At 29.0% G+C, this 24,384-nt stretch overlaps 1 protein-coding gene across 1 annotated transcript; it reads right to left on the minus strand.

Annotated features, from left to right (window-relative positions):
* Nucleotides 1–20,755: 20,755 nt before the first annotated feature.
* Nucleotides 20,756–21,832, minus strand: LOC112748903 (protein FAR1-RELATED SEQUENCE 5-like). Its single transcript, XM_025797162.1, has one exon. The coding sequence runs from the start codon at nt 21,830–21,832 to the stop codon at nt 20,756–20,758; it is 1,077 nt and encodes a 358-aa protein (XP_025652947.1).
* Nucleotides 21,833–24,384: the final 2,552 nt, after the last annotated feature.

Genomic DNA, 24,384 nt, shown 5'->3' on the forward strand with positions numbered 1-24,384 from the left:
ATGAAAAAAAAGAGCAAAAAAAAAAAAAAGAAGACAAAAAAAAAAGGAATAAATAACTATTTTAGTTATAAAGATTTGAACGTTAATAAATTTAATAAAAAAATTAAAGTAATATTATATTTATAAAAAATAAATTATGTCTGATAAAAATAATCAATTATTAAAACTAAAATAGATTTCATTAATTTTCTTTTAATTTTTAAATTACTCTTTTTTATTATATTCTTCGTCTCAATTCTTCAATTATTCTACCACTGTTATTGTTAAAAAATCCTCAAACTTTAACCTTAATAACCTAAAGAAGAGTGTTTGAATTTGACTTAAGAAACCTTAACTATAGAATCTGCAGAATCAAAGTTCAAACCTCTTGCTCTTTTGCAAATCGGTCTCCACTTTCCAGTTTCCACCACATTCCATAGCATAGATGTTGTTTCTACTTCTCACACTTTCACTCTTTTAATCATTTCTTAACTGATTACTTCTAATCTCTATGTTTTTCTTTGAAATCTAATGGGTGCTTCTCTTGTGTGCTCTATCATTATTTTTCCTCTTCCAACCATTTGTTGTGCCACATTGTTATTTTATTTTTTTCAACTTCACACAAACTATCATCTATAAATATTCTTTTTTTTTTTGCCGCAAATTTTTTCTGTAGTCGCCTTCTCACGTCACAGAACCGCGTTCTGTCAAGTGTCAACGTTATTTCTTGAATCGGTGTTTAATTGTGTCAGATTTGCTGCATCGATTATGATAGTGAAAATGAAGATGAAAATAATAATGGTAATGGTAACGATGATAATCGTGACGATGATGGTAATGATGATGACGATCATGACGAATGAAAAAAAAAATTAAGAGTTAAAGTTTAAATTTTTTTTGAGACTATAACAATAATAAAATAATTGAAGAATTGAGATTAAAAAGATAATAAAAAAGAGGTGAATTCTACCTAACCCCCTCTAAAATAACATGTAAGTTACCCTTCATGATGTGTTACATTTTAATTGGTCATTACTTAACTATAGTTGGGTTATTTTATAATTTATTATTTGAGATGGGTAATTGTATAATTTCTTAAAATATTAAAATTCTACCCCATTAATTGAAGCACGTTCTCACGCAATCTCTTTCTACAGTGCATCATTCCTTAACGAGTCGTTGAATTTCTATGGCTTGTAACTTCTTCGTTCTTCCCAGTATAGTCAGCACCGACTTCCAGTATAATCAGCACCGACTTCATTGCTATCTCATGTCCTCTCACTCAATCTCTTTTTTTTTTTTTTACCATAGATCATTCCTTACCAATATAATTAATGGTTAGTTTGGTTATTAAATTTTTTTCATTAAAAATAATATATGGAATATATATTCATATGTAAAATATAATATAATATAATATAATAAATCTATTAAGAGTACTTAAAAGTATAATTAAAATAAAGAATATACAAATATAATAATAAAATTTGTACTCTAAACAAGTAAACATATCTTTTATCATACATAAATTATTTAAAAAAAATATAAATTGTTAAAATTAATAACACAAATTTAAAATGATAAAATTCAACTTTCTTACAAGTAATTTTTATAGTATTTTTATTCTTTTAATTTTTAATTTATTAATATTTTATTATTTAATTAATGATTAAACAAATTATTTTCATGAGAAATATTTTTTGTATAATCTTAAAGAAGAGACCAATATACCAATTTAAAAATTAATGTAAAAATGATATTTTAAATAAAAAATAGTTAATATTAAAATTTTTAAATACAAAAGCAAATTATATAGATATTCAGGATATAAATATAAAATACATGTTTAAAATAAATAAAGGAGACAAAAATAATTATTTATTTCTCATGAGTACTTCCATTTTATCTGTTTTATTTATTTTATGCATATATTTTATATTTATCTTTTAAATATTTATACAAATTATTTTTATATTTAAAAATTTTAATATTAAATATTTTTTATTTAAAATTTCATTTTTACTTTATTTTTTAAACTAATATATTGGTCTCTTCCATAAGATAATACAAAACATAATTTTTTATAAAAATAATTTGTTTAATCATTAATTAAATAATAAAGTACTAATAAATTGTAAATTAAAAGAATAAAAATATTATAAAAAATACAGTAAAAAATTGGATTTTATTATTTTAAATTTGTATTATTAATTTTAATAATATATTTATTTTTTAAATAATTTATGTATGATAAAAAATATGTTTACTTGTTTAGAGTACAAATTTTATTATTATATTTATATATTCATGATTTTAATTATACTTTTAAGTATTTTAAATAGATTTATTTTATTATATTATATTTTAAATATGAATATATATTCCATCTTGTAATTAAATAAATATATATTTTTTTAATGAAAAAATTTAATAACCGAACTAACCATAAATGATGTTGATGTTGGTAAATAGTGATTCATGGCAAAAAAAAAAAAAAAAAAAAAAGGGGGGGGGGAGATTGAGTGAGAGGACAAGAGATAGTAATGAAGTCCGCGTTGGCTATAAGAACAGGGAAGTTACGAGCCATGGAAATTCAACGACCCGTTAAGAAATGATGCACTGTAGAGATTGCGTGAGAACGTGCTTCAATTAATGGGGTAGAATTTTAATATTTTAAGAAATTATACAATTACCCATCTCAAATAATAAATTACAAAATAACCCAACTATAGTTAAGTAATGACCAATTAAAATGTGACACATCATGAAGGGTAACTTACATGTTATTTTAGAGGGAGTTGAGTAGAATTCACCTAAAAAAGATAATTTAATTTTTTTTAAATTTAATAAAACTTATTTTAATTTTAATAATTAATTATTTTTGTCAAGTAGAATTTATTTTTTATGAATATAATAATAATTTAATTTTTTATAATTCAATTTGTTAAATATTCAATTTTTTAATATAAAAAATAATTATTTACACAAAAGAAAAGGAAGGGCATTATTGCTGTAAGCCTGTAACTAGTGAGACCTGTACATAGAGTGATAGAGTAGAGAGACACAAAAAATTTCTCCTGTTTATATATCTAGATTTTTTCTGAATTATTCTAGTGTTGACGTCTACATGATCTAACATGGTTGCAAGCTGGGGTCCTCATCCAGTGCGCGAAGAAGTAACCCAATGCCCATTATAATTTGGTTTTATATTTTCACACTGCTAATATAAACTTGTCATATTCCATGCAACAGCTTCTGGATTTTTGGCCTTTATAAATTAAATTTCCATTTTTGATAGAGAATTAGAAGCACTAAGAAGCTTGATGTGGGCTAATCACATAACGGCCAATAATCTAATAACATGTTTCCATCCAACACTACAATTGCCAAACAGGGACCTGAAAAGATAATATAAATCTAATTGAATTAGGATAAAATAATATAGTGATATATATAATATTCAAGCAACTGACACACAATCAAGGGTTTCTTTTAATAAATAAAATAAATATTTTATTTACCAAAATAAATAATTTATAGCGTTTTGACCAAAATGCATCGAATCTCTTATCTTATTTATAATATAAATGAGATAAGATCACATAGAAATAAAATATATATATCGTTTACAATATAAACGAGATATATGTAATCTTATCTCGTTTATTCTGTAACTAAAATACGTGAATAATTATGACGTTTATACTGTAAATGAGATATATAAAGATAAATTTTTAACAACTATAAAAGAATGTATAACTCTTTTGTATTCTTTATAAATATTTCACTACTTTTTTTTTATTATTTCTTCCAAAAATAAACTAAAATATCTAGTAATAATGAATATTTGATTGTAAGTATGTATTTGGTTGACTCACAACATAATTAGGACAAAAAAATAAATATGATTTCAAAGTATAATTGAATTCGTAAGAAATTATTTGGGGTCTATCCGAGAAGATGACATTGAAATTGAATCAATAACAAGGGTGGTATTGTAAATTCGCTTGTTTATATGTTTTGGAACATGAAGTCATGAAGAGTCACCAAGTTGTGGTTTCGCAAAATGCGTTATATATTTTAGGAAACATTTTAAGGAAACATTTTAAGTACATTGGAAAGACGAGTTAGTTATTTTAATTATTGATCTAAATTATAAAAAATATATAATATATATTAATTAAAATCAACAATTAAAATACGTATGCTTATAAGTGATTGTACGAATATAAAGCTGAGTATTCAAAGAGCCTCTTCTACGAATCAAACACCACGACTGTGAAAGAATAATATGTGTTTATATATGATAGGTGGATAATAAAAAAGTGAGCAAAGAAGAAAAATGAACTGAAAATGGATATTTTATAAAAAAATGTTATAACACACTAAAACTTCACCATCAAATCAACTATAATATATATATATATAATTTAAATTAATTAATTAATTAATTAATTTATTTATTTAAATAAATATTAGAAGTATATATATTATTTAATTTTTTAATATATATTTTATATTTTATCATATATTTTATACAAATAATTTATTTAATAATTATCTTTTGTATATACGTAATATAATTGTATTTTTGAACAGAGTATTTCGTAGATTAAATATTTATTAAAATGGGTATTTTGCTAAGTTATTTGAAAAGTACTACCGATAATTTTGTCTTAGAAAAGGGGGCATGGATTCGGTACGCAAGAGTAGTTTGTGCATGGAAACACCAAGGTACTCTTTGGTGCACCAGTCAGCCAAAAAGTATGGAAATCAAAATATCTGTTTTTATGGGTTTTTTTTTAATTACACATAAAATAGAGGGATAATTTTTTTTTTATTTTTTTTAAATAAATACATTTCACTCGGTTGTTAAAAGCTGCTAACTTCCTCCTCCAAGTTTTCTTCTTCTCCTTCCTTTGTCGTCGCAAGCGTCCACCCCTTCCATTATCTCCACCACCAACAACGACTCAATCCTCGCTACTGCCTCTCCTACTTGCTCCTTCGCGCTACCAACTTTTCTTTCCCACTCAGCTATGGTGGCATTGGCACCGTCTCCGGCACGCCCAAAGTCACTGCCCACACTCTGCCGAAAATTGCATGACTCATACCGTCCATTCCTTCAAAAGTGCCCATGTTCTCATACTCAACAGTGAGATCTACTTACATAGTATAGAGATTGGTGAAGTCATTGACTAAAGTTGGAGTCTTTGTGAATCACTGTTGAAAAGCATCGCTCAAATTATGAGCTGAGTCGGTGAAAATTATGAGAACAGAGTTGCCAACAGTGGCGAGAAGAATCGAGAGTATTGAGCTACATGTGGTTTTGCCAACGCCACCTTTACCACCAGGAAAGACCTATTTGAGAGCTTTTTGTTCTAGAATGTTCTGCACCGTCCTGTTAATCCGCCATAGCCACACTGCTCCTGTTTCTATCAACTGTGTTTTCGAATATTCTGTCAAAGACTAAAAGGAGATTCGGCGTTTTTAAATAATTAATTAATTTTTATGACAATTATAATTAATAAAATTAATTTAGCAATTACTAATTTTTCATATCATATTATTATAATTAATAAAATTACCAGAAATATAAATAATTAATTTAATAAAATTAATCTAAAAAATACTAATTTTTTTTATAGCATATTACTATACTCTAAATAATTAATAAAATTAATTTAACCATTATTAATTTTTCATATTATATTATTATGATTAAGAAAATTACTTTAAAATTATAGTAAGTTCTCATATTATATTACTATAGTTAATAAAACTACTAAAAAGATAACTAATTTCCTAAATCATATTACTATAACTTATAAAGTTATTCTAAAAAATTACTAATTTCACATAACATCTTATTATATAATGAATAAAATTATTTTCCATATCATTTAACTATAATTAATAAAACTAATGTAACAAATCACTAACTTTTAATATATATTATTATAATAAATCAAGTTACTCTATAAATTACTAATTTAGAGTTTAGGGTTTAAGACTTAAGGTTTAGGGTGTTTTTTCTTCTTCTTATCCTCGATATATTCCATCCTATTATTTGAACCTGAGAACTTTTTTCTTTTCATTTTCGATTTATTTTCCAAGCCAGCGATAATACCTATCAATTATTTAATAAAATTAATCAAAAAATACTAATTTCATACTCTATGTAATTAATAATTTTTTATGACGTATTACTATAATTAATAAAATTGATTTAACATAATAATTAATTTTTCATATCATATTAACATAATTAATAAGATTATTTTAAAAAAGATTTAATGTCTTAGATTATATTATTATAATTAATAAAATTACTAAAAAAATAACTAATTTCTTAAATCATATTACTAAAACCTATAAAATTACTCTAAAAAATTACTAATTTCATATAAAATCTTTCTAAGATTAATAAAATTAATATAACAAAATTAATATAATAAAATTACTAATTATATATATATAATTAATCAAATTATTCTAAAAATTACTAATTTAGAGTTTAAAATTTAGGGTTTATGAGATCTTTATTTGTGTAATATGAGACTTCTTTTTCGTTTTCGTGTTATCTTCTTGAATTCTTTTGTGCGTATTTTCTGTACTTTCTATGTACTCTCTATCTGTACTAATTTTTACGATATCTTACTATAATTAATACTCTGTATAATTAATAGTTTTCCATAACATATTACTATAGTTAATAAAACTAATTTAACAAAATTATTAATTTCTTATATCATATTAACATAATTAATAAGATTATTTTAAAAAAATTTTAATTTATAATATTATATTACTATAATTAATAAAATTACTAAAAAAATAACTAATTTTCTAAATGATATTACTGAAACCTATAAAATTATTCTAAAAAATTACTAATTTCACATAATATCTTACTATAATTAATAAAATTATTCTCCATATCATTTAACTATAGTTAATAAAATTAATATAACAAAATTACTAATTTCATATATATATATATATATATATATATATATATATAATTAATCAAATTACTCGTTCAGAGTTTAGGATTCAGGATTCACAAGCTTCCAACTCTAAACCTCCAATTTCAACTTCCAATCTCTAACTTCTAAACTCCAAATCTCAAACCCTAAACTCTCGTAATTAGTGTTTTACTTTCTTGAAAAATAAGATAAATATATTTTGTTATAATCAAACTAATATTTGAAAAATTTTATAAATATCTATATAATATTTTAATTTTATCAATTAAAATATTTTTAATATTTTCTAATCTAATAAAAAAAAGACAAAAAAAAAGAGTGATATTTATATATACAAGATAAGAGTAATATTTGGATATATAAAATATATCTTTTTTCAAGGTAAGATGTTTTGAGAAATTAATAATATTTTAAGTAACTTAATTAATTATAGTAATATATATGTTAAAAATTAGTGATTTTATTACGTTAATTTTATTAATCATAATTAAATGATATCGAAAACAATTTTATTAATTATAGTAACATGTCATGTGAAATTAGTAATTTTTTAGAATAACTTTATGTCTTATGTAACAGCCCAGACCACTCGTCAAAACGCGTCATGTTAGGGAGAGGTATCCACACCCTTATAAGGCATGCTTCGTTCCCCTCCCCAATCGATCCGCTAGCACGATATTGTCCGCTTTGGAGCACAAGGCCTCACGGTTTTGCCTTTGACGATAGGGATGCTAGCCGAAGCCCCCCACACTCACTCGTCAAAACGCGTCATGCTAGGGAGAGGTATCCACACCCTTATAAGGCATGCTTCGTTCCCCTCACCAATGGATGTGGGCCTTACATATTATAGTAATATAATTTAGAAAATTAGTTATTTTTTAGTAATTTTATTAATTAAAGAAATATGATTTAAAAAATTAGTAAATTTTTAAAATAATTTTATTAATTATATTAATATGATATGAGAAATTAATAATTTTATTAAATTAGTTTTATTAACTATAGTAATATGTTATGAAAAATTATTAATTATGTAGAGTATTAATTATAATAAGATATCGTAAAAGTTAGTACAGATAGAGAGTACATAGAAAGTAGAGAGAATACACACAAAAAAATTTAAGAAGATAATACGAAAAAGAAAAAGAAGTCTCATATTACACAAATAAAAATCTCATAAACCTTAAATCTTAAACTCTAAATCAGTAATTTTTAGAATAATTTGATTAATTATATATATATATATATATATATATATATATATATATATATATATTAAAAATTAATAATTTTGTTATATTGATTTTATTAATCTTAGAAAGATTTTATATGAAATTAGTAATTTTTTAGAGTGATTTTATAGGTTTTAGTAATATGATTTAAGAAATTAGTTATTTTTTTAGTAATTTTATTAATTATAATAATATAATCTAAGAAATTAAATCTTATTAATTATGTTAATATGATATGAGAAATTAATTATTATGTTAAATCAATTTTATTAATTATAGTAATACGTCATAAAAAATTATTAATTACATAGAGTATGAAATTAGTATTTTTTGATTAATTTTATTAAATAATTGATAGGTATTATCGCTGACTTGGAAAATAAATCGAAAATAAAAATAAAATATATGTAAAAAGTTCTAAAGTTCAAATAATAGGATAGAATATATCGAGGATAAGAAGAAGGAAAAAAAAATCCTAAACTTTAAGTCTTAAGCCCTAAACTCTAAATTAGTAATTTATAGAGTAACTTTATTTATTATAATAATATATATTGAAAATTAGTGATTTGTTACATTAGTTTTATTAATTATAGTTAAATGATATAGAGAATAATTTTATTCATTATATAATAAGATGTTATGTGAAATTAGTAATTTTTTAGAATAACTTTATAAGTTATAGTAATAAATTTAGGAAATTAATTATCTTTTTAGTAGTTTTATTAATTATAGTAATATAATATGAGAAATTACTATAATTTTAAAGTAAGTTTCTTAATCATAATACTATAATATAAAAAATTAATAATGGTTAAATTAATTTTATTAATTATAATAATATGTCATAAAAAATTATTAATTATTTAGAGTATAGTAATATGCTGTAAAAAATTAATATTTTTTAGATTAATTTTATTAAATTAATTATTTATATTTCTGGTAATTTTATTAATTATAGTAATATAATATGATAAATTAGTAAATTTTTAAAATAATTTTATTAATTATAATTGTCATAAAAATTAATTAATTATTCAAAAACGCCGAATTTTCTTTTAGGCTTTGACAGAATATTTGGAAACACATTTGAAAGAAACAGGAGCAGAAAGCTCTCTAATGGGTCTTCGCTGGTGGTAAAGGTGGCGTTGGCAAAACCACATGTAGCTCAATACTCTCGATTCTTCTCGTCACTGTTGGCAACTCTGTTCTTATAATTTCCACCGACCCAGCTCATAATTTGAGCGATGATTTTCAACAGTGATTCACAAAGACTCCAACTTTAGTCAATGACTTCACCAATCTTTATGCTATGGAAGTGGATCTCACTGTTGAGTATGAGGACGTGGGCACTTTTGAAGGAATGGACGGTATGAGTTATGTAATTTTCGGCAGAGTGTGGGTAGTGACTTCGGACGTACCGGAGAAGACGATGCCAAAACCACCATGGTTGAGTGGGAAAGGGAAGGAGTTGGTAGCGCGAAGGAACAAGTAGGAGAAGCGGTGGGAGGGTTGAGTCGTTGTTGGTGGTGGAGATAATGAAAAGGATGGGCGCTTGCGAAAGGAGAAGAAGAAAATTTAGAGGAGGAAGTTAGCAGCTTTTAACAACTGAGTGAAATATATTCATTTAAAAAAAAAGTTATTCCTCTATTTTATGTGTAATTAAAAAAAGACCCATAAAAACAAATATTTTGATTTCTGATAGTTTTTAGCTGACTGGTACGTCAAAGAATACCTTAGCATTTCCGTACGCAAACTAGGGCGTACCAAATCCGTGCCCTAGAAAAGGCTACCAAATCCAAAAGCTCCACATTGCACAAGAAGTTAAGCTTCAATGTACCCGAAATTATTTTCATAAAGGGACTTGTCCGACTTCTGAATGTTCCATTAAAATTACGTGCTCTTTCTTAGGATTTACCCCTTTGTTTGTTTTCAAATTAATTGCACCCGGCCCATACACCTCTACTCCTTTAGATCTTTTGTAATCGTTTGGAAAGGAACTTAACACTTAATCGTTTTCACTCGGTCCGTACACACCTCTTCTTTATTTTATTATTGTATGATTTAATTATTATTTTTAATATAATTTATAAAGAATAAATCATTTTTTAATTAATATCAATCAATTTTTATAAATTATTTTATTTATTTTAAATTTTATTTTTTAAATTATAAATTATTTACTTTAAATTCTAAATTATAAATTTAAATATTAAAGTTAGTTAATATAATTAATTAAAAAAAATTAATTTCTTATTTTTTTTATAAAATATATATTTGTAACTATACCTTAGGACAAAACACGCTAATAAATCAAACCCTTGACAAAATGATGTGAATTTTTCAATCTGTAAAAGGCTATCTCAATCCAATTTGTATTTTTATATAAATTCGATTTAATAAAACACGTACTAAATCAAAGCAATAGGAGTCGATTTACATACAAATTCTTATTCACATGTAAATCAAAACTAATAGATTCGAATTATATACACCCATTAAATTGAAACAAGTGAATTCAATTTACACCAGTTAGATAAATTGAGTCCATTGAAGCCGATTTACAATGATTCATAGGGTTTAGGGTAAATCGATACTATTAGCTTCGATTTACTATTTATTGTACTATATGATTAAATCGAAGACATTTAATTTAATTTATAGAGTACTAACGTATATAAATACGAGCTCAACGTGAATGTTTTACCATAGTGAGATTCACAATGACTAGTGATGAGAGTTTTTTTAGCTCTAGTGCACTATAGAGGGTCCATTAAGAAAAAAACGCGATCAAGAATTAAGTTTACTGATAAAGACTCTCAAACCTTCAACGAGTTTTACTGAATTTAAAAATACTATACTCCAGAAACTAGGCCTGTATGGCGTCAAACAGGTGGAGAAGTTGTTCTATAAAATCCTGATTTCCGTGTTACGCGATTATGCAAAGTATGATTCATTCGTTATTAACAGTGACAAAGATTTACAAGTTCTATTCCATTGTCATCGTCAGTTTTTCGAGGTGAGGACTCCAGAACCGTTGGCGAAACTTGTGGATGTGGTATCTATAGTTCTAGAGATTCGAATCGAAATCCTCAATCCTCATGACATCATCGCGTGTTGCCGTCTCATACTGGTGATGCATCGATGGGACTGGACAATGACAGAAAATTTCTTATCACAATCATGACAAAACAGTGTTCAATGCATAAAATTCTGAAAATCATAAACATTGCAAGCTGTAACTTTAAAAAATTATTTACAATATCGGCCAACAAATTTTTCATAGGACCCAACACAAAACACTAAATAGTAAATGCTAAAACGAAACTGCCCTAAGTGCATCACAAATCCAAAAAATATTTATATTTATTCTTTCAACTAACTCAAAAAATTTATAGTTAACCCTAGTCATAAACCAAGTCTCGTTGAATATAAGGCTAATAAATTCAAAATTCTAACATATCCTATAATCCTAGGTAACCTTCTTATGTACCATTTCAAGTTATCAAAATTTAACCACCTAATAGCTTACTACTTCTAACATGCACATATAGTAAAAATTTTTTTCATGATCTGTAATTAACGACTATAAGCTCTTACCACGCGAACTATGTTAACATATGTAAAATCACTAATTCGTGTAAAAAAATTCTTTCACTAACTTCAAGGTGGACGGCGCCAGCAATATGCACGACTCCATCTAGCCGATATAGATGATTCAGATCGTCCTCCATGTGTACAGATTCAATTTTTCTTAGGTTGTTTTCCAAGATTTTTGGATCTGCGTGGTGGAGTTAGGTGTGGGGTTTGTGTGTTTTGTAGTTCGAATGAAATGAATTTAATTTGTATACATAATAAGTTTTACCCTAAATCGAAGCCATTGAGTTCGATTTAGTAGAAGGACCAATTGCATGTAAATCGAATCTATGGGTTTCGATTTACTAAAACCATCAAAACTCATTGGCTTTGATTTACCATGGGCTGCTTCACGTGGCTAAATCGAATTTCTTCAATTCAATTTACTATGATATTAAAATTGAAGTGATTTCGTTCAATTTACTAGGGAACTCAGTATGCATGTAAATCAAATCCTGTTGCTTTGATTTAGTACGTGTTTTCTTAAATTGAATTTAATCAATTCGATTTATATAAAAATGGGTGATTGCTATGGTACGATGATAAATTCATACGTACTGATACGTTTAAAATATGGACAAATAACAATAAGACATGTGAAATTTATTTTTCACATCAACATTTAATTTTTTATTTTTTAAATATATAGTATATCACCACTTTTACTAAAACACCCTTTTAATTAAATAAAAATAAAAAAACATTTATTTATTAATTTTATAAAAAGACTTAAACATCCTTCCTTTATTTGATTAGATAAAAATACCCTTTTAAATTAATCAAATTTTAGAATTCAATTAATCCTAATTTTATAGTTTCAAATAATTGAAACAACAAAACAAAAACATATTAAAAAATAAAAAATCAAAATTGTTCTTCATCTGTGTTAAACATATTAAAAAAAATAAAAAACCAAATTTGTTCTTCATCTGAGTTTATAAACCATCTCGTTCACGCCTATGAAAGTTTCAGTCTTCTTCATCTTCTTCTCTCCTTTCCTATCCTCTCTCTCTGTCTCTTAACCATTTCCAGAAATCTCCTTCTCTGGAATCCGTCCATCGGAAAGTTCAGAAACTTGCCGTCGTTGGAAGATCAACGCTTTTCCGCCGTTACCTCGGGGTTCGACTCTAGGGTTCATACTTTGGGATCTGATTCGTGGAGAAGGATTCAACACTTTTCCTCCCCTCGGAAGCTCACCAAAATGGCAAAACCCTAGCAATAATTGACTGCATTGATCTCGGTAGCTAGCCACCCCCGGAAAGGAACCTAAAGGAGAAGGAAGGCTAAATCACTCAACTGGGCAAATGCTGCGTCTTTCTCCTCTATGCAAGTTCTTTGAATGCCCCTTCGCCCTCCATCGTCGAGCCCCGTCCATCCGCCGTCGTCCAGCGCCTCTCCCTTTCTGGCAGCCACCGCGTCTTCCTCGACTCCTCCCTGCACTCTGCCACTCTCTGTCTGCATCATCAAGAATGGAGCCTCTGACTCAGGTTGATTCTTGATTTGTTTTGGTCTGATTTTTCACTACTTCTATTTGTTTTTCTGTTCTGTTCTTGATTTAATTATGCTTTGTTCCTAAGTATTGTAGTACTTGATTTTAGTTATGATTTTTAAATTTCTTGATTCTTGGTTGGCATATTTTCTGCAGTTCTCTGGTATTCTCTTGGTTGCTATTCTTGATTCTTGATTTTTGTTATAATTTTTTAATGCTTCTATTTTTTCCTGTTCTGTACTTGAGTTGATTCTGTTCTTTGATTTTTGATTCTTGATTTTTCACTGCATCTATTATGATTCACCATAGCACGCTATTTGATGTTATTTCATATATGAGTGTTTCATTTATATCATAATTAGTAATACAACTCTAAATCTTTGAAGTTTGGCTAATTATAATTCATAGAGCATGTTACAAATCATTTTTATAAAACTCAAAAGAAAATTGAAGAGCTGCATTCCTTTTGAAAATTGAAACCAAATTAATAGTACTGTTTTAACTCTTTCCTAGTAGTCAATAGCAGAAATAGGCAGTTGGTTTAAATATGCATGTAATGTTACAAAGAATTTGATCCTTGTTACTTATCTAGCTTAAATTTGTATTGTTTTTACCTTCTTGACTAAACAGATTTTTGTCTCTCTTAATGACTTTTAGTTTATCACTGTAAAATTGATGAGCAAACCAGAGAGTTTTAAGGAACTAAGACAGCGATAAAAGAAGGAAATACTTGCTATTTAATTCTTTGTTGATTGTCATTATCAATCTTATATTTGGTTTAATATTTCTTCAATGGCATAGAAATAATTTTATTTTTTGTGCCTTAAAATACTAGTGAAGTCACGATCATAGTACTAAATATGCTTTAGGGATTTGTAAGGCTACTAGGTGCTGCATTCAAGCTGGAGAAAGATTGTTGATTTATGAATTTATGAGCAACAAAAGCTTGGACTTCTTCATATTTGGTTTAATTCCTGCTGAACCATACTCTTCTTTTCATTTAAGAATGATTATGCAACTCTTAAAGCCTCATTAGAATATTAGTCCAACTCATTTTCTTTAAAATAGATTGTGAGAAGGGAAAGCTACTAGATTGGCCAAAGCGTTTTCGTATCATCAATGGGATTGCCAAAGGTCTTCTTTATCTTCATCAAGATTCAAGAAATAGAATAGTTCATAGAGATCTCAAGGCTAGGAATGTTTTGTTAGATGATGAATTGGATCCTAAAATCTCGGACTTTGGAACAGCAAGAAGCTTTGTAGGAAATGAAAGCGAAGCAAATACAAGACATATTGTTGGAACTTAGTAAGTGGCTAAGTAAGCATTTATATGACATGTTGATAGGAATGAATAAGATCGTTTTTTCTTGATTTGAAATTGTATGTTGATGTTTTGTGTAGCGGCTATCTATCACCAGAGTACATAGTTGGTGGGCTGTACTCAACAAAATCTGATGTCTATAGCTTTGGTGTACTAATATTAGAAATATTTAGTGGGAAGCGAAATAAAGGATTCATCGATATTGACCATTACTTTAATCTTCTTGCCGATGTAAGAATTAATTTTTCATTTGTCCCTAATATTTATTTACATTTCTAATCACGTAGCATCATCTATCTAGTCAAATTATTCTCATTAGACAAGATCTCATTGTTGTTATCACAATATCTAAATATATGGATATATATATATATATATATATATATATATATATATATATATATATATATATATATATATATATATATATATATATATATATATATATATATATATATATATATATATATAAAGGCATGGACATATTTAGCCAAAGACAAGTGCTTAGAAATAGTTGATGCATCGATCAGAGACTCAATTAATTTGCCAGAAGTCATAAGAACAATTCATGTCGGTTTACTATGTGTGCAACAAAATCCAGAAGATCGACCAAGCATGTTATATGTGCTTATGATGCTGAGTAGTGAATGGGAACTACCTCAGCCAAAGAAGCCAGGGTTCTTTATTGAGAGAGATGTGATTGGTGACCATTCTACATTAAGCAACAATGAACTCACGGTTACTCAGGTCCATGCGCGTTAGAATTTGATTAAAAATTTATTCTGAAGGATCTCAACATTAAGCTCAAGGATGATATTGATAATTGGCCAATTCAACTTACAATAAATGACATTTCTCATAACAGTAGCAAAATACTTCAAATGGAATTTGGTACTACTGTGAAGTGCTTGAATAGGAGTACTTGTAACTATGATTCAGGGATGGTGTTGAGCGTTGATATTTTTTGGTTATGAGTCATGCCTATTTATACTCTATGAATGGGGTTGAAGTTGAAAAGAAGTGCACACAAAAATATGAAAAATACCCAAAAATAAATTCAGAGGAAGGAACAAAGTAAAAGAAGGAAGCGTAAGAAAAATATCCCTTTGGTGGATCCTGAATCTAAATAGAAATGAAACTATATAATAGACAAGAAAGTGCACTCAATGAGGTATAGGTATATGCATAGGTATAATTATAAGAACATGTATAATTATAAGTAAGAACATGTTGTAATGATATATACATTTAGAGTGAACGTTTTTCTTTTGCCTTAAAGTATGTTAAACTCTAAAATAAACTATCTAGCATCTAACAATGTCAAAAATTTCATTAGCTGAATTTACTGCACAATTCCTTGATGAAAAGCCAAACTGATGTGGATAAAAAGCAGGTCCCTTGGCCTTGGTAATGGTTTCTCACCATTCAGCATTAGAACTATGGCTGACATGTCTGGCCTATTCTCTGGTCTCTCTTGTACACATAAAAGCCCTATGTGAATGCATCTTAGCACTTCAGATTCTGCTACAGCAACTGAGTCAGTTAATGATTCATCTATAAGCTCCAATGGCCTCTCTTCACACCACAGCCTCCATGCCTAGAGCACATGAAAATTGAACTTTTGAATTGTGAGATCACTTTAGAATCTGCAAACAAAAATACAGTGAGATTAAGTTGAATAATCTTTAGGCTTACATGCCCAAGAAGGTCAAGATCATTATCATAAAAAAAATCCCTATCTTTTTTTAGCAAAAGCTTCTACTAGCCTCAGTCTGAAGGAGCATGTTAGAGATATTAGTCAAGTTAGAGAAAGTTAGTTAGAGGTTATGATAGTTGTCACTATACTGTTAAGAAGTAGCTATACATTTGTTTAGTTTGTTAGACACTAATCCTTGTATAAATACACACTCACCAACTTGTATCTAGTAGTTTTCATTCTCATAAAAAACAGCATTCCTTCACTCTCTTTGTTCTCTCTCTTCAATTCCTTTCACTCTCTGATACCTTCAAAAATAAACAGGATATTTGACCTACAATTCCTTTCACTCTCTGATACATCAGCAATTTTTTTTTACTCTTGTTGCAAATCCATGGCTATAATAAGTATTGCAAACTTCTGCCTTCTTCTATGTACTCTTCAACTACCAAATATTAGTAATCTCAGTGTTAAGGAAGCTCCTAAAATAGAAGCCTTAGAACAAATAGAAAAAGCCTGAACTAGTATATCTCCTATAAATAGCAAGCTGGTTTTATTCCGTTATTCAATATATCATCTAGGAATTTTTACACAGATTTTGTTCTTCTAATGTCTCATTTTGTCCTTAGTTGTTTTGCTTTATTAATTATCATCATAAATCATAAGTATATATTAATTTTTGCATTTAGTTCTTACAGATGTCCAAAGAGAGAATAAATTATTCTTTATAAATATATTCTGAATTTTCTTGAGTATATATCTCCACTAATCTTACAATCTATATAATCATTCACAACCTAAAGAATAAGTTTCCTCTAATTTTCAAATTTTCAGGCACAAGTATTTTACTGAGCTGTAAAATTAAGAGAACATGTGATTTAAACCTATCATCTTAGTTCTTACCATAAAAAATTATTGTCCTTGGAAGACCCTGAAAATTTTGGATCATCTTTGCCGTCCCGTTCCACACTGGTACTTGAGTCCAAACTACCTTCCTACAGAGATTCCTTAACTCCTTGACTATCTGAAAAGTCTGCAACTGCATCTAAAAATACCTCATCTTCTGATCTATTTATTTTATCTCCAATTTCACTATCATCCTTCTCCTTGTTGCCTATATTCAAGACCTCTGGACCTGACATAACCTAATAAATAGAATATCAGCACAAACATAAAACAACCTAGCCATTTTAGAACATAGCACTAATATCAAAGACCATTTATACATAAAAAATCATATATTCTCACCAAATCAACACATTACATTAGACACTGCATATTTACACTCTGAAAAAAGAAAAAAAAATCACTTGGGGATTTTTTTATCATCATTAGAACCATGTCCATCATCTGAGCCGTTTGAGCGAGATTATTCCTCGGAGGAACACAGCTTGTAACCTTCAATGGTTCCACAGATCTTCTTGTGAGCACGCCTGTGCTTGGCACTTGGATGTGGATTCGGGAAAGGCCATCGACATTTGTGACAGAGATGAACTCCATGACTCTCATGCCCTATAGATACCAAGAAAAAAGAACAGCTTAAAAATATCCCAACTAACAGTTTAACAAATTTAATCTTTCAAATGACCTCAGATATAATTTTCATAACCAAACAACCCAAAATCTCAAAAAGACGGGCACTTTTCATAAGGGGGAATAGAGTTTTCATATAAAAAGCATTAGTAACTAGAGTTTTCCTATAAAAAGCATTGATGATGAGAATAATAATAACAACAACAACAATAACAATAATGATAATTACAACAGTTTCTGCTCAAGATATCAAGATCATATTAACTAACCTTTTGGATCATTGATAGCCTTAGATCCAGCACAGCACAGTGAAAGAACTTGAAGCCTCAAGGATAACTTCAGAATAGATGGACTCTCATGATTATAAAAGAGTAGGGTCATCCCCACAAGAGAAATATGCTTTCAAGAAAGACGATGCCACTGAACTAAAAGAGTATAAAAGAGTATAAAAGAACTAAATTTCAATCACCAAAAGAGTATAAATTCATACATAGTCAAATAGAGACTACCAACACAAACGTAAACAAAATATAATGTCGTATGTCACTAGACGGTTCATATGCCCACAAGAAAATAATAAAAACAAAAATAATAAAAAATATCCTATGTTGTAAATCTAATCCTGTGAAACCAGTCCTAATTTTTATAAATTGATAGCACAAGCACTTGAAAGGAAGATATAATCAACAATTTTAACATGCCTAAATTAAAAATATAATATATAGATTATAACTCTATGGCTTTTTGTTGTTGATGACATCATTCAAAAGTCCAGCCCATGTATTGCTATCACTGGGTCCACTAGAATACGACGAGACATGAGAAAACTGAGGATATGATGTAATTCCGGCAGTAGAAGGATATTGGTTGAAGTACGCCATGCCATTTGGAACAGGATGAAAAGGAATAGGGAGGACTCCACCATAAGGTTGATAAGGAAGGACCACTGGATAATGATTCATAGGATATTATGGCAATCCTGGTATCTTGGTTGTGGCTGCATCTGGAACTTCGGTCACTTCTATTCCTGATGTGTTGGTCTTATCTTTTAATATCTCTTGAGTTAGAGTAATTTCTTCGGTCTAAATATAAATCATAAATTTTAAATAATTACGATACAAAATTTAAAAAATAAATAAATAAAGAAACTAGTCAGACAAGCTAGAGTCGAGTAAGAATTTTCTCAAAGTGTTGGCCTCACTCACCCTTGAACTCTCAGTTACACTTATGGTATTGGATTAATATAATTTAAATTCAAATTAAGACTTTAATTTTCCTTCTTGAATTATCTAATATAAATTATTAGATATGCGAAATGTTACCTTCTGTCGACTTTTTTTGCCATTTGCTCTAATCTTCGGTGTCTCTGTCAATTTAGATACAGACTTCTTGCTTCCACAACCCTTGAATTTTTTGTAATAGAATAATAAGAAATAATATAAGCACTATGAGAATAATATGTTGAAAATTTGAATTGAAATGACAATAAACTTGATAGATGGTATAACATGGACAAGTACTTACTTTAAAATTATTGTTATTGTGCACGAGTGTGTTTTCTACTGATTTTGTGTTCTGAGAGAGAGTCTGTTTATTGGCATCACATTCTTCAACCTGCTAAAAAAAATTTTAAAAATTGCTCAAAATATAGCATTATTTAATAGTTCTGCGAAAGACACTAAAATAATAGGTAAGCATAAAGTAACTAATTAAGCAAGGCATTATATTAATACCATTGGTTCATCTTCAGCATTTGAGTATTCGGCGGGAGAGTCCTCCTTGGCGAGTAATGGACATGTCCTAACGAAATGCCTGCTTGACTTACAATGCGAACATCTTCGCCTCTTTTAGCCTTTTGGAACCTTTCTTGGAGCCCCTTTTGACTTCACAACAGCTGGATCACCTATTAGCGCTGACGTGGGGAAAGCCTCGCTTGTGCATCACCTTTATTTTGCACCTTCGAAATTAGCTTAAGTAACTCACCTGAGTCTTCCCTATAGTTGGCTGAATTTTTGGAAGAAATATCACAAAGCTTCCAACAAATAGATGCCATTGCACCGCATCTAAGTGTGGGCACTATATTATCAGCGGTGTCTTGCTCACCAATTGAGCATATAAAATCACTTTTTGCATTTCTTGTCCATCTTTTCAGGATAAGAGATGTAGAGACGCATTTTGCATTGCGATGCTTCAAGACCCCAAAGATGTGGGAACACGGTAATCCACGAGTCTCAAATAGCCTGCACTCATACGCAAACAGGTCCTTGTCTTTATTGTAAGATACTTTAAATTCCCATTGCTGATTAAAATACTCACTCGTGTTGTACTCAACAATGTCTCCACTGTTTAGGCATTCAGTCACATTTAAGGCACCTGCTGCTTCTATCTCATCTTTCACAAGTTCAAAAATATTTCTAATATAAAGTTCAGCAGCTTGTTTCTCAAAACTTTCAAAGCACGTAGTCAAAACAAAAAACTTATAAAAGGTTTCAAAGTCAGCAGTAAGATGGTTGTTTCGGTAATGCCTTAGTAATTCACTAAATTTATGCATGAATTCAAGGAGACTGGTTTTACTGTCAACATAGTTCTTCAATAATGAATGAATTCTCTCACACTGTGATGTAGTTCTTATGTGGCCAAAGAAGTGCTCCCTCAAATATGCGGTAGCCCACTTCATTCTATCATTATAAATGCCCTGGACCCATTCATTCTCGGCAAGTCCGTATTTGGATATGATTTCGTTCCATCTCTATTCAAATATTTGTACGGTAAACTGTCCATACAATACATTAAAATTGTCCCAAAAATGCTTGTTTTTTATATTCTGTACCGCATTACGATGGAGATGCAATACACAAAGGTTGTGTGGTATACCAGAAAATACTTCTAAGATAGCCTTCTCATAGCACGGTCTCCGTCTGTCACAACGCCTCTGGGTAGTTTTCCTGACATGATTTCTGAAAATTCCTTCAGTGCCCACTTGAAAGTTTCGGACCTTTCATCTGAGAGCAGAGTGCATCCAAAGATAATTGTCTGGCTATGGTGGTTGGTCCCTGAAAATATAACTAAGGGCTTGTTGTATACATTTTTCTTGTAAGTGGTGTCAAAAGCCAGTACATCGCCAAAACATTCGTAATCAACAACGCTTTTTCCATTAGTCCACACCAAATTATCCAACCTACAATCCTTTAAGGTGAACTTTCCTAGAAATAATGGGTCATTGTCTGCTTTAGAAAATAGATAGGCCAACGCAGCAAATGCATCACCGTCTTTCACTTTGCCACGCCTAGTCTTACTAATGTGGTTATGTAAGTCTTTGCTGGTAAAACCCACTTTATCATATCCACCTTTTTGGGAAACCATGTAACCCATTATGTGGCAAGTTTTAACACCACATGCTCGCAAGCTGTCTGCTTGTGTTTTATCGGCCTCATCAAGCCTACGATTCGCGGCAATAAGATGTCTGTACTTAGGTAGATACAGTGGATGATTGTGTTCACTCTCAAAGACACTGACTTTCCACTTACCCGTTCTATAGTGACAAATGAACCGAATCCTCGCCCTGCAGTTGACACGAGTAATTGCCCTATGCTCCCTTTGCCGATTGTCCATTTTAAGGTGCTTCCAATTTCTTTCTCCTGCTTTATTACAAACCAACTTTCTTGTATTAATGTTGCCATTAGCATCCACTGCATTCAAGTCTTTCCGGGACGCAAATCCATAGCACTTGGCATATTTGACATAAAATTCACAAACTTGAGATTCTGTATCAAATACCAGTCCCCATATGTCTTCGATGGTCAAATCAGTTATCAACTTTTCACAACCATCAGTATTAATTATATCTGCCTCTGCTTCATCTACAGTTACATCCACCATATCATCACTTTCATTAGAACTGTACTTATACTCAACACTTAAAACCTCAGATTGATCACCTTCCTTTATACGACTCTTTGCCATCATTCTCCATGACTGAACTTAAAATTTTAACATGTTAGGTACTAACTAAATTCTAGGAGAATGGAATAGGCAAAATGAACTAAATTTTTTTTTTTATTAAAATTATTGGTCAATCAAATTCTATGAAACCTAAGAGCTATTAGTGCATAAGAATGTTAAAACAGTTTTTAATACTTAAAAAAATTATAATAAACATGTTTATAACGAAGAATAATTTATTTTCTTAAATTCTTTAAAATTTTATAAAATATTTTAAAATAAAATAATTTATAAATAAAAAATTCATAATAAACATAAATATAATAAATAAACTCTTTTATTTTTTAACTTTAAAATTTTACATATGTATCATAAAAAATTATTTTATCCTAAACATCATTAAAAATACTAAATTACCTAACTCAAATTTTAGAGACTAATAGTTCAAATTTTAGAGACTAATAATTTAAATATGTACTCCTGATTCCAGATGCAAAATCAAAAACAGACAAGGGGATCAAAATCAATAAACTGGGGAGAAAACTAATCAAAATACATTATTTATATATAAAGAAAGCAAGGAGATCAACAATCTTCAAGTAGGCAAAGAGCAATAATGCTGAAGCAAAGTAGAAATTTTCAAATCAAAGCATCAATATTGAAAGCATTTGCACTTATGTAGTTATGTTAGCATATGATAGATATCAAAAGGCAGCTTCATCCACAAGGATCCACTAAAACCCAGATCAAATCACATTAAAAGGAAGTATTTTTAGGCAACCCAAATGAAAAGATAAGACCCACAAAAGGAACACAGGTAGAAGTAAGAACCTTGCTGGGTACAAAGAATGATGGGAGAGTAACTTGTGATTACACTAATACATAAAGGAACAGAACTATATCAGTTCCATAAGAGTATGTTTTTGGTATACTTTTAATTCATCAGCGTGAGGTCCATGAAGATTATAACAAGACAACCATATAATACAATCCTACATTTAATGGGTAGTTCCTATCAAACAATGACTTGTTCTTATTATAATACATACCTCAAATTTCAACCCCTTGTTTTACGTTCTGTATCAACTTCAATAGTGAGAATAAGAAGAATTAAGAAGTGAGGTGGTCTTATTCTTTGCTTGTTGGTTTGGATATCTCAAAAAGTTCTCAGCTTTTAACATGTGGAAGTCTAAGCTCAACTTCTAGGTGTTTTCTCAAATTTCTTAGTCATCCCTTGCATTTTCTCAACAGGTTCAATTCAATTTCCTTCTGAATTTCTTAACATCATTCAATTGTTACGAATACGGCTTTGGGCAAAGATGAGACAAAGGTAGAATTCTAAAAATAAGGCAATATTTCTTGTGAAATTGACTGTATTTGTTGTTGTTAATTACTTAGTTATCTTATATAATAGTATTATGCAGGAGAAGATGGCAGAAACCGAGTTTTTATCACTAGTGGTGAAGTCTCTAACAAGAGATGCAGAAGAGAGGAAGGAAGCAGTGGGACTGCTGCTAGAACTCTTTGATCTTCCTGCAGTTCGAGGGCAAATTGGAAGAATTCAAGGGTGCATTGTAATGTTAGAATGATCTTCCTGCTTGAGGTTTCCTTTATTGAGTTCTCTCTAATCATTCTTTCATTCATTATTAATTTTGGTGAAGCAATTTTGAGCTTGCAATATGATAATATCTTAGGTTGTATTGATAATTGAGGATAACATTTGTACAGTAGAGTGTATAAACCACTCAAGTTATTTATTTTGAAAATAAAAGTATCATCTTTTTCTCTTCTTATTCTTGTTTATGGCAACTTTTTCTAGCTTTTGTTGAACTTCAACTCTACAAATTGTACAAATTAAGTTTTCCAGAGAGAGAAGACAAGAATTCAACCATTCTCACAATGGCACCATTGAAGGATATCCTTAAATATGTTGGTTGGTTTATAGGTTTAGTAGTTGTATAGTTGTATTGTTTCTAGGGAATATAATAAAGCAACCAATTTTCTAGATCAGCAACATAATAGCTATGTCACAAAATTTGATACCTTCTATTTACCAATATGCAACAATACAAAGGCTATGGGATCAAAGGCATACAGATCACTACGACTTAGTGAGGAATATGAAAGAATATATTCACACATCAACAAACAAAATTACTAGGATCAACAAACAAAATTTTGATACCCAATTTAAAAAAGAAACTAAAAAATTAATTCCTAAAGTGGGTCACAAGATTTACATCCTTAATCATCACAGGACCAACCTCAGAGAGAAGGTCCAAGCATGGTGGTAGAATCTCTTTGGAAGCATGGATTGAGCCATACTAAACCAATAGGAGCAGTTTTAACATGGCAGGAGCAATTTTACCATGGCAAGTTTTTATCTTCCACTCAATGACTAATTTATTAAATCAACCACAGCAAAACACAATATAACAATCAAAAGGTAGAGAACAACACCAAAACAATAATTTCTCAAATTAACAAGTTAATAAGATCAATTAAAACTGAAAATCAAAATAACAAGAACAATTAACATTTTAAACTACAGCAAACTAACAACAAAATAAGAA

This window comes from Arachis hypogaea, chromosome 15 (genome assembly GCF_003086295.3).
Source record: "Arachis hypogaea cultivar Tifrunner chromosome 15, arahy.Tifrunner.gnm2.J5K5, whole genome shotgun sequence".
Lineage (NCBI taxonomy): Eukaryota > Viridiplantae > Streptophyta > Magnoliopsida > Fabales > Fabaceae > Arachis > Arachis hypogaea.